Source organism: Oryzias melastigma, linkage group LG11, assembly GCF_002922805.2.
Source record: "Oryzias melastigma strain HK-1 linkage group LG11, ASM292280v2, whole genome shotgun sequence".
Taxonomy (NCBI): domain Eukaryota; kingdom Metazoa; phylum Chordata; class Actinopteri; order Beloniformes; family Adrianichthyidae; genus Oryzias; species Oryzias melastigma.
The window spans coordinates 15,041,584-15,058,150 of NC_050522.1; the positions used below are offsets into that span (position 1 = coordinate 15,041,584).

At 36.3% G+C, this 16,567-nt stretch overlaps 1 protein-coding gene across 1 annotated transcript; it reads right to left on the minus strand.

The window, feature by feature from the left end:
• Positions 1-1,450: 1,450 nt before the first annotated feature.
• laptm4b (lysosomal protein transmembrane 4 beta) lies at positions 1,451-12,871 on the minus strand. The gene is made up of 7 exons (XM_024297792.2): positions 12,597-12,871; positions 11,075-11,192; positions 8,940-9,013; positions 8,743-8,865; positions 8,484-8,582; positions 6,358-6,453; positions 1,451-3,351 (listed from the first exon to the last, which is right to left on the minus strand). Exons 1-7 carry the CDS (start codon positions 12,687-12,689, stop codon positions 3,277-3,279), a joined length of 678 nt encoding a protein of 225 aa, XP_024153560.1. The 5' UTR covers positions 12,690-12,871; the 3' UTR covers positions 1,451-3,276.
• Positions 12,872-16,567: the final 3,696 nt, after the last annotated feature.

Here is a 16,567-nt window from a genome sequence, read left to right on the forward strand (position 1 = left end):
TTTGAAAGAGAATTCAGATTTGTCACCAGTAAGACATTACAACAAAAAAAGATACTCCACATGTTCTGCTGAAATGTATAAAATAATATCAGATTTAATCTCATCTATAATATACAATTTGACAAAGGTTTGTAGAGCTCGCAGACCACATCAGACAGAATTTGACCCACTTTTTTTTTTTCAAGCCCCTCCGGCAAAAAAGTAGGTGAGTGCATCCGTCTGGTATCCTCATCAGGCCTAAGGTAAAGCTGCCTGACTTCATTTGGATGCATTAATCCCAGCTTTTTGGGACGGATTTGCAGCAAACGCTCAGAGAGGAGCAAATGGTTTTCAGAAGTAAATTAATTTTTTTTTTTTTTTTTACAATTTTCAAATATATCACAGATCGACCCAGCCTTCTGTAATCAAATTGAGTTTGTGATGTGTATTTTCTTTTTGTGGCGTTTAAATTCCTTTATGATATATGAGCAGGACATTTCTGCTTTCTTTTAAGAGTGCAGTCATAAAACCTTCCATTTCTTTTCAACAGGTACCTGTATCGGGGACTCATTTGGGTCAAACTCAATGAGAAGGCTGACAAAAACAGTTATTAAAGCTAGAATTTAATAGAAATCAGTAGAGAAAAAACAATGAGTGAACAAAAATCAGTTACTTCAATCGTTCTTTACACAGAAAATGTAATCAAATCTGTGAAATGATGATGCCTTCAGTTATTTTTAATGTAAGATTTTTTTTACATTAATTGAAATAATTATGTAAAATTACTTTTTTGACCCAAAAATATTTTTTGATAAAATATATATACAGTATATATCTAAACAGAGAACGTTGTGACCTTTGAATTCAAAATCCAGTCTGCAGTGAACTTCAGTAAATGTGATGTACCTGTATTCTTTGGAGTAAAAGGTGCATTTTTTTTTTTGCATAGTTTGGCCAGATGTGTGCAATGGATGCCACTTATGTGATTTTAAATAAATAAATAAATCCACTCATGTGTTTGCTGGTTTCCCTCTAATAACCGCCAGAGGGCGCTGTAGGTCTGTGTGTCAGTATTTGCTGCTGGCCTCAGCGAAGAATTGAATGGATTTTAGTGATTTAAAGAGTTTAGTTGACGTGTTAGGATGTTCTTTATGCCGTGGTTATGTGAATTATTGTTCATAAGTTGTGCTAATATACTCGAAAATGATTGGATTCTTCCTGTTTCTTTAAAGCTAATACAGTTATGGAAGTGAAGTGTGCTCATATTCAATCTACTACGTCATCTCTATTTTTAGTCCTGGATTTTTTTAAATAATGTCTTCCAAAAGTGCGACTTATATATAATCTTTTCTTCTTTATTATGCATTTTTTGGCACCTGCGACTCAAAGTCCAAAATATACAGTAGATATATAAAAGTAGGAGGGGCTTTTTTGTTGTCAACTCACAATTAAAGTAAAAAGAGACAAAACGAACTTGTCAATTTAGCGTTTTATTGTTCAGTTTAACAAATGAGCTCATGCAGATCTGACAACAGGGCAGAGGACAGGTTTGACATGAATTAATGAACAAAAAAAACAAACTGGTCCAATACAGAAAGAAAAAAACACATAAAAATCTGTTGATTTATGTCTTGATTGCCAACATCCATGCTGCAGAAAGAAGAGCTACAAATCGACAGCACGACATGGAAAATAAGAGACGTGAATCCTCAGTGAGCTAACACTGACTTTAAAGTGCATGTTTACTTGGATCATTGAAAACACAGCAGACAGATTCACACTGGAAAAAGACAGCAGGAATATCAGATGTATTATTAATCGAAGGATTAGTATTAAAGAAAATAAAACTTGCGAGTATTTCCACAACCAATATGTTGGTGAATGCACTGTTGCATAGCCGGAATGCTAAAAGCAATTATCTATCCTGTAATTGACTCCTGATGACAGTCTGAGCAATCATCGCCTAACTAGCTCCATGTTGCAGAGATCAGTGATGGGCAACAATAATACAAAACATGAATGGATTGAAGAGTGGCATCGTGTCACACAAACTCTGTATATGCAAGCTGTGGGTTTACAGCCGTCACATAGTTAGTATGGGGAAATGACCTCAGTGCGGCAAAATCCGCTCAACTTCAAAGGTCAGATTATGACTTAAGGACAAAATGACCACGAAGACGCAGCGGATGCTGCTGCAGGTGAGTGGGAGGAGACAGAAACCTGCTTCAGGGGGATTGACTGTATATAAGAACTGGACTGAGTGAGTGTGACATCACTCATAAAAAAATGGCTTCCTTCTTGCTCCAATGAACTGAAGTCAATGGATGCTGTCACGCTAAGAGCCAGATGTTATCACCACTAGAAAATGAATTCAATCTGTCAAAAGTTTAAAACCACATTCTTATTGGGGCATCTGATTGGGCAGTTTATAACTTGATTAACCTGCACTAAAGAAAAAACATATATTTTTAAATGGATTAGCAAAAATATGTTCAAAAGAAGGTAGCATAGTAAGTTTATTTCTCAATAAAAGTCTATAGGATTATGGCTTCTTGGAGTCGGTGGGTACTCCCTATTTAGATAAGATACAGTTCTTATATACAGTCAATGCACAGGGGCTTAATATATAAACACTGTACAGTTTTCATAAGCTCTTCACTGGTTAATAAACTTTATAGATCAAGAATAGGATAAGAAGGCAAGCTGGAATATAGCGATAAAAATGAATTCACTGGCAGTTGACGGGCTCTACGTTTAGACTGGAACAAACACAAGGAAGACGGTCTTTTTTATTTATATATATTTAAAAAAAACAGCAGGAAACATTAGCAAACGAGGTGTTACTGTATCACAGCCTTTCACTTTTCAAGTGTTTCCTCTCAATTTTCACTTTTATACAAATAGTCATACAAAAATACCCTAACATTACATTCAGTAAAAGAAATCAGTCAATTTCTGATTTTTTAAAAAAAGTGCTCCTGATGACTTTTACTTCTCACTGCACCTCATGTAGTTTCCTTCTGGACTAAAAAGAACCACAAGGGTAATTCACAGTACTGGGGGTTAACAGTTGGTGGCCAAACAGCTGCACTTGTAGGTAAAAATGTGCACATTGATTTTGGGGGGTAAAAGTACGTAAGGAAGTGCACGTTTTGAGAGGAAGACGGCACTGGAGAGGAGTTACAATTAACAGGGAGGGAAGGAACCAGCATCTGACTTTGCATTAGAGTTTTGAATGTGTTACAGACAGTGTCGGGGTCCTACTGTGGGGAGGGAGATTATGTGTGAGGGCATCTCTTAAGCCTGGTTGTACTGAGGAGGAGTTTCCTTCGGTGGAATGGCTATGGCTTCCTCATATGGTGGAAGCAGAACCTGCAACACACACAAAATAAAAAACAAATCAGCGGTTTTCTGTAGATAAAAATACTACCAGTTCTTGTTTATGAATCCCCTTTAGGGGAGAGTAGCTCCAAGGGCAAAGCTTGCAGAGGCCAGCTTGTGACGAGTCCGTCAGGACTCTTTCTCCTCTAATGATGTTATAAAACCAGCAGTGCTGCTAATTTAGTGAGAGAATATGCTCAGAGGGGATGGAAACGGCCAGGGAGGCCCGGCAGACACATCACACAGAGGATTTGAAATGAAGCGGACAAGCAGACACTTATGTAACTTTCATGAAGAAGCCAGGATGGACAGAGATATGTAGACAGAACAGGAGGAGGGAGGGAAAAGAGAGAGGGGATGACCCTTGTGTGTTTTATTTAGCATTTACAGAAAAGAAGAACAGATCAGCAAAAGCAGCTGGGTACTTGATGTTCAGGGCCATAGAAAGCCATTTATCTACGCTGCTGCTGGCTTCAAAAGATAGAGCACTGGAGTTTTTCACTTCAATGCAGGAGCTTTTAAAGCCTTAAAAAAGACGTTTTTTCTTTCACATTTTACTTTTGTGGTCCCGTTCTAGTGATTACTTTGGATTTTTATCCTTTCTTTGTAGTGATTTATTTTGAAACTCTATGTTTAGGTTTTTCAATGTTCCCAATGATTTTTTAATTATGATTATGCTGTTTTTACCCCCCCAAAAATAGGACATAAATTCTATCATAAGACTCTATCATAAGAAAAATGCTACAAGAATGTGCTAAAAATGTCATTTTAATGGGAGTAAGTATAAGGAAAGTGATAAAGTAACAAAAATTTGTTAGAAAAAAAAAACAAAAAAACATTTCTATTCCATTACAAGTTAAATCTGTATTCAACTTTGATTTAATTTTTTGTATTGTTTTATTTGGAAACACACAACATTTATTACTTAAAATCTTAATCATTAATAAAAGGTAGGTAAAGTATAAAAATGAATGACATTTATCCATTTTTTCCCACCTTTCTTTTTCTATTTATTCTATTCAAAGTGTTCTTTTATCTGTTGTGTTTTGTTGAGTCTTTAAAATTCCTCCTCAACGTTGGATTTTCTTCCTCACGCCTCCGGCGGACAAAGCACACGTCCAAAACGCTGAATGGCAACGTGTTTGAGAGTGACTTCAGAGCTGGCTGGATTACCTCCAGGGTGTTGAGTCTTGTTTTGTCAAGTGAAAAACGTCATCGGGTGAGAGGCTATTACAGTACAAGGGCAAAGTGACAGATGGATGAAGTGTTGCATACTGGGTAGCCGGGTGTGAGGCTGATTAATGTCTTATCTATCAGGATGGAGGATTATACACAGGACGGAGCACACAGGCCTCTCAGAGACGCTCATGGTCAACATGTAACAGGCAAAGTGGGATGAACGACATCCAGCTCTACTTGGAAAGTCAATCCCACCTACAGATAACCCCCAGCGGCTCAACAGCTGTGGGACAAGTGGAGAAACCCAGCAGAATCTATTTGAGAAGAACCACAGCCTGACAGTTTTAATTCTAAATAATCAAATGAATTTCAAAATAAAAGCTAATTCTGATTCTATTTTAAAGCGATTTTAGTTTTTGCCCAAAAATACAAGAAATAGCTTTAAAATAAAATCTGAAAAGGTTTTTGAAACAAACAAAATCTGTATTATGGACTTTTTAATTCCTACCACCAAAAATTTACATGATGAACTCCACAAATTTATAAAAAAAAAGGGGGATAAGAGGGATCTGAGCATTAGAGAAAGCTCGGCACATCTTGAAGAAATTACTAAACCTTCCCGAAAGGAAAACACCGCTAACTTATCAGGGCTCCTACAAGTTTCTTAAAGGGAAATTTCAGACTTTTTAAGACCACACATTTATAAAATTAAGACCCATTTCAAATCTTATTAATTAGTTCCCATTTTAAGATCAAAACTGTAGCTTTTTTGTTGTTTGTGTGGCTGCAATGCTTTAGCACGCTTTTTTTTTCTTTTAAATCAGTGGTCAGTATTCAGCATATTGGTGCATTATGATTTGCTCTGCTGCTGTTTATTTCCATTATTTGATCTAAGAAATCGTGATTAAAAAAAAATATATATATATACGTTTTCGACGAGAAATGTGAAAAGTTTGAAGCAGCACAATTTTTAAGGCTTGGATATAAAAATGTAAAACTTTTAAGGCATGATTTCCAAACTCATAAATGAACTGCTTTTAAGAACCAGCAGGAATTCTGTTTATGATAAGTCATAGTGATTTATTTTTTTGGCTAAAAAAGCTAAATTTAATAATTTAAAATGAATTATTTTATAACAAAAAATTCTAGTCAGTTTAAATTATTCATTCATCATTCATCTTCCAGACCGCTACTTCCCTTTCGGGGTCGCGGGGGTGCCGGAGCCTATCCCGGCTGCTGATGGGCGAAGGCGGGGTACACCCTGGACAGGTCGCCAGTCTGTCGCAGGGCCTCAATCACACACACATACACTCTCTCAGACACACCTAGGGGCAATTTAGAGTCACTAATTAACCTACGAAGCATGTTTTTGGACGGTGGGAGGAAGCCGGAGTCCCCGGTGAAAACCCACACATGCACGGGGAGAACATGCAAACTCCACACAGAAAGGTCCCAGCCGGGATTCGAACCGGGGCCTTCTCGCTGTGAGGCGAGAGCGCTAACCACTGCGCCACCGTGCAGCCCTAGTTTAAATTAAAATATATATTTCAAAAAGTATAACTATCTACTATTGGAACTGTGTTGAATAGTAACTGGGATAAAATGAATTCTGTGGGGTTTTTTTTTGCGATGCTCCGCACTTTTCTTGAGCGTGATGGTGGGACGCGTGATCCGGAAGACAAAGACTCCTGTCTCAGACTGAGTCACATTGATCATAGTTTATAAAAAAAAGAGCAGAGAGGCTTAACGGAGGAAAAACGTGATCAGATTCTAATCTGAGGAGGGATTAGGAGCTGCTGGGTGAACAAGCCGACTCACCGTGTTGTCGTTGGTCGTGACATAGACCAGGACTTCAGTGGTTCCCCTGCCGCTCACATATCTGTAGCAGTTCCACACACAGCCAATCATGTAGGCCTAAAAAAAAAAATTTAAGAACAATTTTAATTTATAGTATTCGCTTTTTTGTGATTTATGCTTCAAAAATAGTGAGGATCAAAGCAAACAAAGCAGCTTCTCGGGTTCTGCTTCCACTATTTCACCAGAAGCAACTTAACAGGCATCTCTTGCTCCACTGAGCTTATGTTCACACTGAGGGGGGGTTTGTCTGACTTGGCAGAAGAAAAGGAGGTTCTTTGTAAGTGTGTGCATGTGTGTCTGTGGGTTTGTGTGTGAGTAGCCTGCTGAGTTGTTGCTTGTGCCAGCACAGAAAAAAAAACAGACCAGGAAGCCGAGCAGAATGCCAACCAATCACTTTACCATCTGCTGAGTTGACCTCATTCTTTGTGCGGCACAAGCAAAAGGTCAGATCATCCAGTAAGCATCTTTCTACCCACATTTGAAGTCTTCATGCTTTTTTTGTTTTTTCTTTGAAGTAATTATCTTTTATCATTTTAATTAAAACAGTTTCATATCAAATTTTCTTTTGTTTTTAAATAAATAAGTTCATCTAACAATCTTTTTACATCAGAACAGTGTCTAAAAATGGCAATTTATCCTGATTTTTTTTGGTGACTTTCTCTTATTTCCTCTTTATTCCCTACCATTTCCTTCCTCGTCGTCTTCAGTCTCTTCATAACTTGCTCCACCTCTTCCTGCCTGTCTGTCTGTGTCGTGAATGCCAAGTGCAGTCAAGTGAAGGATGTTGGCTTCAAACACGAAGGCAGCAGATGTGTCTGCACCATTGACTGTATATGAGAACTGGACTGAGAGACCCCAAATAGGAAGTATCAGCTGGTTCCAAGAAGGCAAAATCCCATAGACTCAAATGAAAAAAAAAAACAGCTAAAGAATAGTCATTCAATTTGTTAGAATGACTATGCGTTCCCTGCTAACTTATCTTTTACCATGTTTTACTGTCATTTAATTTTTTTTTGTTTTTACTAATGTTTTAATCTATGCAGTGCCTCCACAAATTTTAGCCACAGCTTTTGTTATTTTCAATTTTACGTCTGTTTATAAATGTTTTTTTTTTGATTCAGCACCTTGTGTTCAACAGCAAAGTTGATGAAAAGTGCTATATAAATAAAGTAATTGATTAATTGATGTTTTTTCTAATCCTGCCGTGCAAGTTATTCAAATTATAGACTGACCAATCAGACGTCTCGATAAAAGTATTTGGTCAACATTTGATTGACAGGTTCTCCGAACTCGCTTGTAAGTGGTAGGGACTTCCAAAAGACTCAGAAAAAGTGATGTGTGAATACAAGAGTTTTGAACGTAGAAGCCTAAAAATGCACATTTACATAGACTTTTATTGGAAGTGGCCGTTTGAACGCACGTTCCCGGGGCCGGCGTGAACGCGACACCACTTGGTCCAGTTTTCCGATATAGTCAGTGGTATGGACTGAAGTTTTAAGGAGCCGAATTGTGAGAAAGAAAAGATTTTGAATCAAACGTTTGCTCACAAGTCTGTAAAATGAAGCTGTTTTGTTTTGTAGTGACCATCTTTCAAGATCCGAGTGCACCAGAACCATCAGCACAGCTTCATCTGGAGGACGGTGAACATCAGTCCCACAACTAAAATCTGTCTCTCTGACTCGCACTTTGCCAAAATTACTTCCAGTATCAACTCAGAGGAGAAGCGACTTGATTTGATTGTACAGATGAGTGCAGCTTTCTGCCCCATCTCCTTCAAGAAGCCGGGAGCAGCGCTGCGCCTGGAGGCTCATCCATGCGTTAAGGCAGAGCTTGTTTGACAGGAGCTGTTCAGCTAACATCGCTGACATGCTGCTTCCTGACTGTGCGCTCAACTCCCCACAAAAACGGATATTCAGAGCGGTGGAAGCCATTGGAGATGCCATCTGGTTTTTGGAAGTTAAGAGGAGGATAAATTGGAAGTAAATTGCTCAGCTGTGTGACGGATTTATTTCTGGATAAATCTGTTAAATGAATCCGGTTAGAGCGATCGAAACCATCAGGAGATGTGTAAAACACACAAGGTTTACCTTGAAACAGAGAATGCCGCCAATAAAGAGAAGAACTGCAAGAACTAGGCACATGTTGTTGGTGGACATGATGTCCTCTTTGTATGGGAAGGTTCCCGGCTGAAATGGAAATAAAACAGACCCCAGTAAAATTAAAACTTTCAAGATTCAAAACAAGGAGAATCATGTGAACACCTGATCTAATCAACAGTTTCTGAGTTTCATCCTCGTCAAAAGCAGTTAACTCATAAAAACATCAGTGATTTTATATCCTCCTCACCAGTTGATGGAGGTAGTCCTGCACCGTGTTGGGATAAACCACCACACTTATGGCTACCAGCGTGTTAAGGGCAAAGTCGAAGATTTGGTAGCAGAAGAATGGAATAATCCAAGCAGCGTGTTGCTACAAAGAGAGACAACTGTTAGATGAAACTTCAAGTTCATTTGTTTGGTTTCTCATCTCTGGTTCATGCTTACCTTAAAAGCACCGTAGGTTGCCATGCCACAGATAAGGATCATGAGAAGGGAAATTGCAGTTGCAATGCAGATATCTGCAGGAAAAGCAATTCAAAATGGGTTTGTATGTATTTTTGTGCATTTTTTTGTCTTTGTCATTTTTATTCTAAATTGCAAAAACCATATTGTTTTTGCAATTCTTCTTTCTTACTGTGCCTGAAAATTTCATATACTCAAAAAACCCACACCATAAAAAAAGAAAAAAATGACATCACAGTGGGAGAAACCATAAAAAATGAAAGGTGCCAAAATTTCTTATGGAACTCAAAACATTTTTTAAAATCAGATAACGAAACCAAAATACATGTGTCAGGGATATTTTATAATTATTATGGGATGGTCAAAGGGCCTATGGCTTAGCAACCATGTTGTGACAAATTCTGAAATTAGGCAATTTAGGCACACTATGGGGGGAAAATTACGTTTTGTTCAAGCGATTTTCCCAAATTTTCCCACACCTGCCGCCAGGATATGTCTACAACCACAACAAAAGTTTCGTTGACCCTTGACCTCAAGAAAAGGCCACCATCTTGAATATTTAACCGTAGAGCACTGTCGCCGACTGATTTTCACCTGCGTAAAAGTATTTACATGATGTTCAATATATTGCATATTTCTGAGTGTCATGGGTATCTGGGTAAAGTCTCGTGTGTCCCAGGAATAGGTGGAACATAAGCGAAGTCTATAGTATTGTTATATATATATATTTTTTATCAAGGAAATGTTTTTGTTCTAAAAATTCCTAAATTTTCAGTAATTTTCTAGCATGTTTTAGGATCTTCCTAACTTTTTATTTTCCATTTTGTTACATAAACCTCAGTTGAAAATAAAATACAACTACCCTAATTCATCATGTTGTCATATTTTAATCTATTTTCTATGACAAATACTTTTTATTGGGTATATAATATTAGATAAAAATTATGCGTCAAAAGTAATGGTGTAAATTTTTATTGCAAAGGAGTTCTAGGGTTAAAAAAATACATTCACTACCAGCTATAAATTTAAACTCCTCCAACAAATTTTGGTTTATCACCTCCTAACTCTTCCAGTATCCTTGGGAAGGTAAAAATGCTGGTTTTAGAAGATGAAGATTAGGAACGCCGTTTGCGTACAGAGCTCACCAAAGTAGTGTTACTGGTGTTTGGCACATTTTTTCTGGAATTTTGTCAAAATTGAAAACACGAATACAGCATACGATATGAGCATATTAGGAATGTGGGCGTGGTTGGCAAAAAACCTCTGTTGCCAAGGAAATCTAAAAGTTTACTTTTGACGATTCTTCTAACAATTACATTGACCTGTCCGTCCCCCCCAGGAGACCGAAACATTATATGGTTGCTATGGAGATAAAACGAATGTGTCACCAGCAGCCCTTACTAGGCTGGTAGAGGCTAAATGGGAAAGTGAAGGGCCTGAAGCAGCCGCTCTGCTAGCAAGGGCAGGTAAAAATGGGCGGGTGGTCCACACAACGCCGCTCAAAAATTTAATTTAATCGTAATGTCAACACCATTAGAAAAAACTTTACACAATGTTTTTGCCACACAACTTCACATAATCTGTCAACGCCTTGTGCCAAAATAAACACAAAGAAAAAACATCCACACAACTGAGATGTGTGTCATCAGAAAAAAACTGCCTTAAACAACGCTCTCTCCATCAACTGTCCTCTGACTGATCCAGCAGAAGCATAACTGCCATGAGGGGATGAGCTAGTCAAGATGGCCGCTTTAATCTGACGAGAATTAGAGCAGTCATTTTTAATCATCTGACAGTGATGGTGTCTGAAGCCGTCCAGAGGCGACTGTGATGACGACAACGGCTGAAGATGCAGGACCGAAAAAAAGAAAACAACACAAAAAGAAAAAAAACATGCAGGGATTTGTTCTGGGTTTTTCGCTCACTCAGGCACATCTGTGCTAAGACAAGCACTCGCTAAGATTTTAAAATCAAAGCCTTAATTTGTTCCACCAAATGTTCGATCACCATTTAAATAGATTCTACTGATTTATTTACATTTTATTTTATATCCAACTGAACTCAAACTTAGAAAGAAAAAAAGAAAGACCCATGTAGATCTAGCTGATCACACTTACTAGCATCGTCCATGACATCAATGTCAGTTCCAAGCTCAGAGCTTGTGAGGTGGTAGCGGTACTGCACGGGGTCATTGAGAGCCGACAGCAGAATGAGTAGGACCACAGCATTGATGAGCTGAGAGGAAAGAAGGTCCACGTCAGTATTCCATTCCATCCTCAACTTGCACTCCATAAATTATTAACATTGCACCTCAACTCAACTTACAAGAACTTTTATAAACTGCATAAAAAAGTTAAAAAGGTTCCAAATGCTTTACTAAATATTGATTTCAGTTTTTTAAGTTGTTATGAAAAATGTCCTTGTTATGCAGCAATAAATCTAAAATAAAAATTTTTAATACTTAATATTATTTTTTTTAAATTTGGAAATGGTGTTTTCTGGAATTGAGAAATCAAAATACTAAAGAGACAAACAATATCAAACTTAAGATAAATACTCATGATTTCATTGGAAAATGTAAACTTACAAGTTCCTTTCAAAATAAAATACATCCAAAGGTTAAAGAGATGCAAATCCATATACACATGTAAATGATACCTCAGAAATTGACATATTTGTACTTAAACATACAAAACATGAAACATCAAATCCATTAAACATGAAGTTTGTCAAAGAGTTTAATTCATTGCTTGAAGGAGAGCAGCACGAAAAGGTCTTAACATTGTTTACAAGTAAATAATCATAATTAGTCGAAATAAACAAAAGTTGTTTTTGAACTTTAGGAAATCTGAAATATTTGATAAAATAACATTGCTTCATACATAATGAATTTGACATTTTTAAAGTGCGAATAATTACTTAATCATCTTCATTTAGCTGTATTGGATTTTTTTTAAATAAATATTTTTATTTATATTGGATACAAACAAAACAGATGAAAAATGTACATCACAATATACTGTGTAGTTTCAGTCTTATCTTACACATCCTAATCAGATGACTGATATTTATTCAGAAAAAGCAATAAAATATTCAACTTTCTTTCCAATTTTTGATATATACAAATAAATTGATATAGAGACCAGGAACCACTTTTTAATCCTGTTTGGTCATGGAAGACAATCTGCAGGAAGTAATTAATGACTTTTTTTAATAGCTTTGGTCGATTCATAGCCTTGTTAATCACTAACACATTCCCAAAGCTCAGAGATTTACTCGGATTACTAAACTATGTTTAAAACTGTGGTTAAAAAAGAAGCAAACTATTTTTAACTTGATCCAAATGACAACAGTTCATCGAAAATGTTACCTAACTAAAGATGGGTGGCTGATATTAATAGAAAGTTAAAAATAAATGAACTAAAAAGAGAATTTGTTAGGTTTTTACATCCATCTATTGTTACTCTAATAGAGTAACGTTGAGTATTAATGTGGGGAAAATAGGTAGTTTATGTGCCAACTATTACTAAATTGAGGCTAGAATATCTTAATATTCCCATTTTTGATCAACATTTTGACGTATTTGATTCCACATTCCATCACATTCAACGTCAAAAAGGGGGAAAAAACATGTCTTACCATATACCATATTCCCAGAATAATGGTGCCCGTCCGTACATGGCAGCACAGGCAGCAGCTCGTCGAGTACCACCGGTCCCACGGCGAAATCATCTTCAACGCCGCAGTTTGGAGCTTATTTCATGAAGGCTGCCCCAAAGAGAGTCCGCTTATTCGGCGCTACGACGTCCCGAAAAGATGGAGCTGTCGGCGCCACATCCAGCGTTCTAGAGAGAGCCTGAGTGTGCACGCGGGACTCGGAGAGAGCCGTTAATCTGCTTTCTGACCGAGTCACGTGACCACAGGATGGATTTCTGGGTTTTTTTGGAGGAGGAGGGGGGTGATGGTTTGTAAACACACTAAAAATCTAGAAGGCAATGGAAAATTACAATAATCAACTGTACTTTACTTTAGAATAATATTACTCAAGTATGAGTAAAAGTACTAAAAATAATATATTTTACTGTAAGAGAGTGGTGGTTAACTCGAGTACTGGGCTGGGCCCTCCATTTTCTAGAGACCAAAAATATGTATCATAGGTCAATTGAGGATTCTTAATTGGCCTCTCAGGTATGGAAGTAAGAGTGTGTGGTTCTGTGTGTAGATCTGGATGGAGTGGAGAACTCCAGGTTTTGTTCAACTGTAGTAGGGATAGGCTCCAGCAACTCCACAACCGTAAAATGAATTAAATGAGTTTAGAAAATGAATGGATACATTTACTCTGAAGTCACGTAGGGGTAGTTCTCACAACAGGCAGAGATGTTTAATGTTTTATGAGAAACAAAAGAAAAATTTTAACTTGTGGTTATTTATTTATTTATTTTTTACGAGGGTTCAGACAGCAGAAAAAACATTGCGGTCTGATGACAATAAATACTTTCAAACTATTGGAAATCTTTTACAGCACATCTTTACAGACTGAAATGATAATCATTCTACATATTTTTTCTTTTTTTTTAAACAAACACACAAAAAATGTATAATCACGGATAGTAAAAAAGCCAACATTTCAATTGTTTGCCTTCCTGGTTCATAAAACTGCCTCACAAAAAAGGTTGCCACATATAGTTAGAAGTGTTATTGTCACATATCTTATTAGGCCACTCAGTAGGTGATGTAAAATAGAGCCAGTTTTATTCTGCTTAAGCTAGATGTCATCATATTTGTGGTAAAAATACATTTATTTTTCTTCAGAGACGGCTAATGATAATCATTGCCATTAAATTCCTGAGTTAAATAAATGTAATTACTTTAGAAATATTTCCGATTAGAGGTCTGGAACCTTAAGCTCCGAGGTTATGTGTGGCTCTTTCATGCCTCCATTGTGGCTCTTTGACTTTAAAGAAAATGGAAATGCTATTAAAAACAATAGGTTAGTTAGTGTTTTAACACAGGATGTACTTTATTTTGAAAGGAACTTGTATGTTCTACTGTAATAAGTAAATGAAATCAAACATGTTAAACATACAGTAAAATATAACACTGGTATATTTTTATATATTTTTATAATAATTGTATTATTGTAAATATCTAAAAGCAAAATTTTATAAATAAAAGGATTAAGGGACACAAAAATTTAAAACGGTGCATTTTCCGAACAACAAAGTGGGCGGCTCTTTTTAGGTTTTGAACAGTAAAAAAATCTCCCAAATGGTTCTTTCAGCATCAATGGTTGCAGAACAATTACAACTCAATAAAGCATTGTTTTATTTTATTAATTTTTATTCTCCAATACAATTTTCTTTGGTAACATATAGGTTATTACACACATCTTCTGATTTAATCTTAACAAAAGTGCAACTTTGAATAATAACACTGGGGATTATTGTATTTAAAAATAATAGAAAATTAATTTATGTCTTAGAAAATACTGGAAATTACTTCAAAAGAAAATATTCCATGTATTTTGTGCATCTATATTGCATTTAAAAATTAGCAATCAGTTTAATTTCAAATCCTAGAGTTATGTAAATGTGACTTTTCGTCTTTGTGTGCATCATTGAATCCATAAAATCACGACCAACAGCTTTACTTCCACATATACAAGCCTGTTCAGAGAAACTGATCAGAATCTAAGACTCAAAAAGTGTTTTTTTTGTGTTGTCCAACTGTCATGGTTGTGTTAAATACCTAAACTCTGCCCTGACATACTGCACGTCAGCTTGTTTCTCTGAGCAAAAGTCATGGAGCAAACCTGACAGATGGGACGACAGGGCACACAGCTCTAAGCTGCAGTGGGTGGGCCGCTTCCATCAGATTGGGGATTTTCCTCCCTTCACATAATGACTACTTTTTTTAACTGCAGAAGTAATTTTCAAACACGTTTAAATTCACATCATTAAATCACTATTCGACAACAACAGGGTTGACACCAAAATTTCATTTAAAGATTCAGTTCTTTAAAGCAAACCTTTAAAGCACGACTTTGACTACCTTCTTTTTAAAGAGTATGCCCCACTTCAACTACAAACAGATCTGGTTTTTAATGCAGAGGGACAAAAAGTAGGAAAAAATAGAAATCAATGTGATCCCCCCGCAGAAGTGTAGTTGAATATTTGCTGAGGCAGATTGGCAAAGATTAAAAGCTGGTAAATCCTAAATGGACAGAGATGAAGGATGGAATGAGATAGAGATCAGCAAAGGAGGTCAGGCGCTGAAAGTATGACAAACTGGCGTCCAACCACAGCAGCAGTTCAGTCTGTGGAGGTTAAATACAATTTATAATGAGGTTTTGCAACAAAAAATGCCCATAAATGAACAATATTTGTCTGACTGTTCATTTTAACAGCTTGTGCATTTTTTTCTATTTGCTAAGGGGGAAATCTATGCAATCAATGATGTTGTTTTTACTGGATTATTTCTTTTTAACTGATTTTTCCTTTTTTTTAATTTCACACGAAGAGAAAATATGCAGTGAAACAAAGGGATAAGGAACTTTTTGTTTAAAAAAAAAATCAAATAATTTTTCAAAATCAATCGTTTTATTCATCACTTCAAAGTGAACAAAAGGGCAACAGAAGCTACAGAGAAATGTTATTTAAATATTTTTATTTATGAGATATACACTCACCAACCACTTTATTAGGCAAAACTGGCCAACTGCTTATTAAGGCAAATTTCTAATAATCAGAATGGGGTAGAAATGTGATTTAAGTGATTTTGAACATTGCATAGTTGCTGGTACCAGACAGTCTGGTCTGAGTATTTCAGAAACTGCTAATCTACTGGGATTTTCACCAACAACCATCTCTAGGGTTTACAGAGAATGGTCAGAATAAGAGAAAATATCCAGTAAGCAGCTGTTTTGTAAGCAGAAACATTGAGTTCACTGGACTTTAATAACCTCCACGGCCACCAGATCTAAACCCAATAGTTGGAACTGGAGATCGGCAATAATGGACAATAAATTTGCAGCAACTATGTGATGCTATCAAGTCAGTATGATCTAAATTATCTCATTAATGTTTCCTTGTTGAATCTATGCCACCAAGGATTAAGGGAGTTCTGAAGGTAAAAGGGGGTCCAACCCGGCACTAGCAAGGTGTACCTACTAAAGTGTAATCCAGAATTTACAACCCATAAAAAGTAAACAAAGTATGAGTAAAAATGTTGCTTAAGTGGTAAAAATCATGAAAAATTAAGTAAATTACATCAACATTTTTAGCAGCAAGGAAACATTTTGAAACTTTCTGTACAGATGTGCTTTAAGTTTAATGTATTTTTTATTTGAGATGTTGATTTTTAGTGGGCCATGTTACATCTCTGTACAAGTTTCCACTCTTGTTGCAGGTTAAACAACTTTTATGTAACAAAACTTTTAAAAATGAATTTTGTTTTTTAAACTATTGAAGGTATTATAGTTAATTAACCTAAAGAGTTAATTTCAGCCCATTAGCAATGGGAAATTACAGACAAGTAAAAGCCCTTCTAATGTGTACATGAGGCAACACTTTTAGAACACACATATATATATATATATATATATATATATA

Bases quoted from the DNA above. Each gene is read 5' to 3' on its own strand.
- laptm4b (XM_024297792.2), bottom strand. From the start codon at position 12,689: ATGATTTCGCCGTGGGACCGGTGGTACTCGACGAGCTGCTGCCTGTGC. The intron at 8,583-8,742 runs GTGAGGAGGATA...TTTCCATTTCAG, and splicing joins AGGACTACCTCCATCAACTG to CCGGGAACCTTCCCATACAA. The intron at 6,454-8,483 runs GTAAACCTTGTG...TTTTTTTTTTAG, and splicing joins GCGGCATTCTCTGTTTCAAG to GCCTACATGATTGGCTGTGT.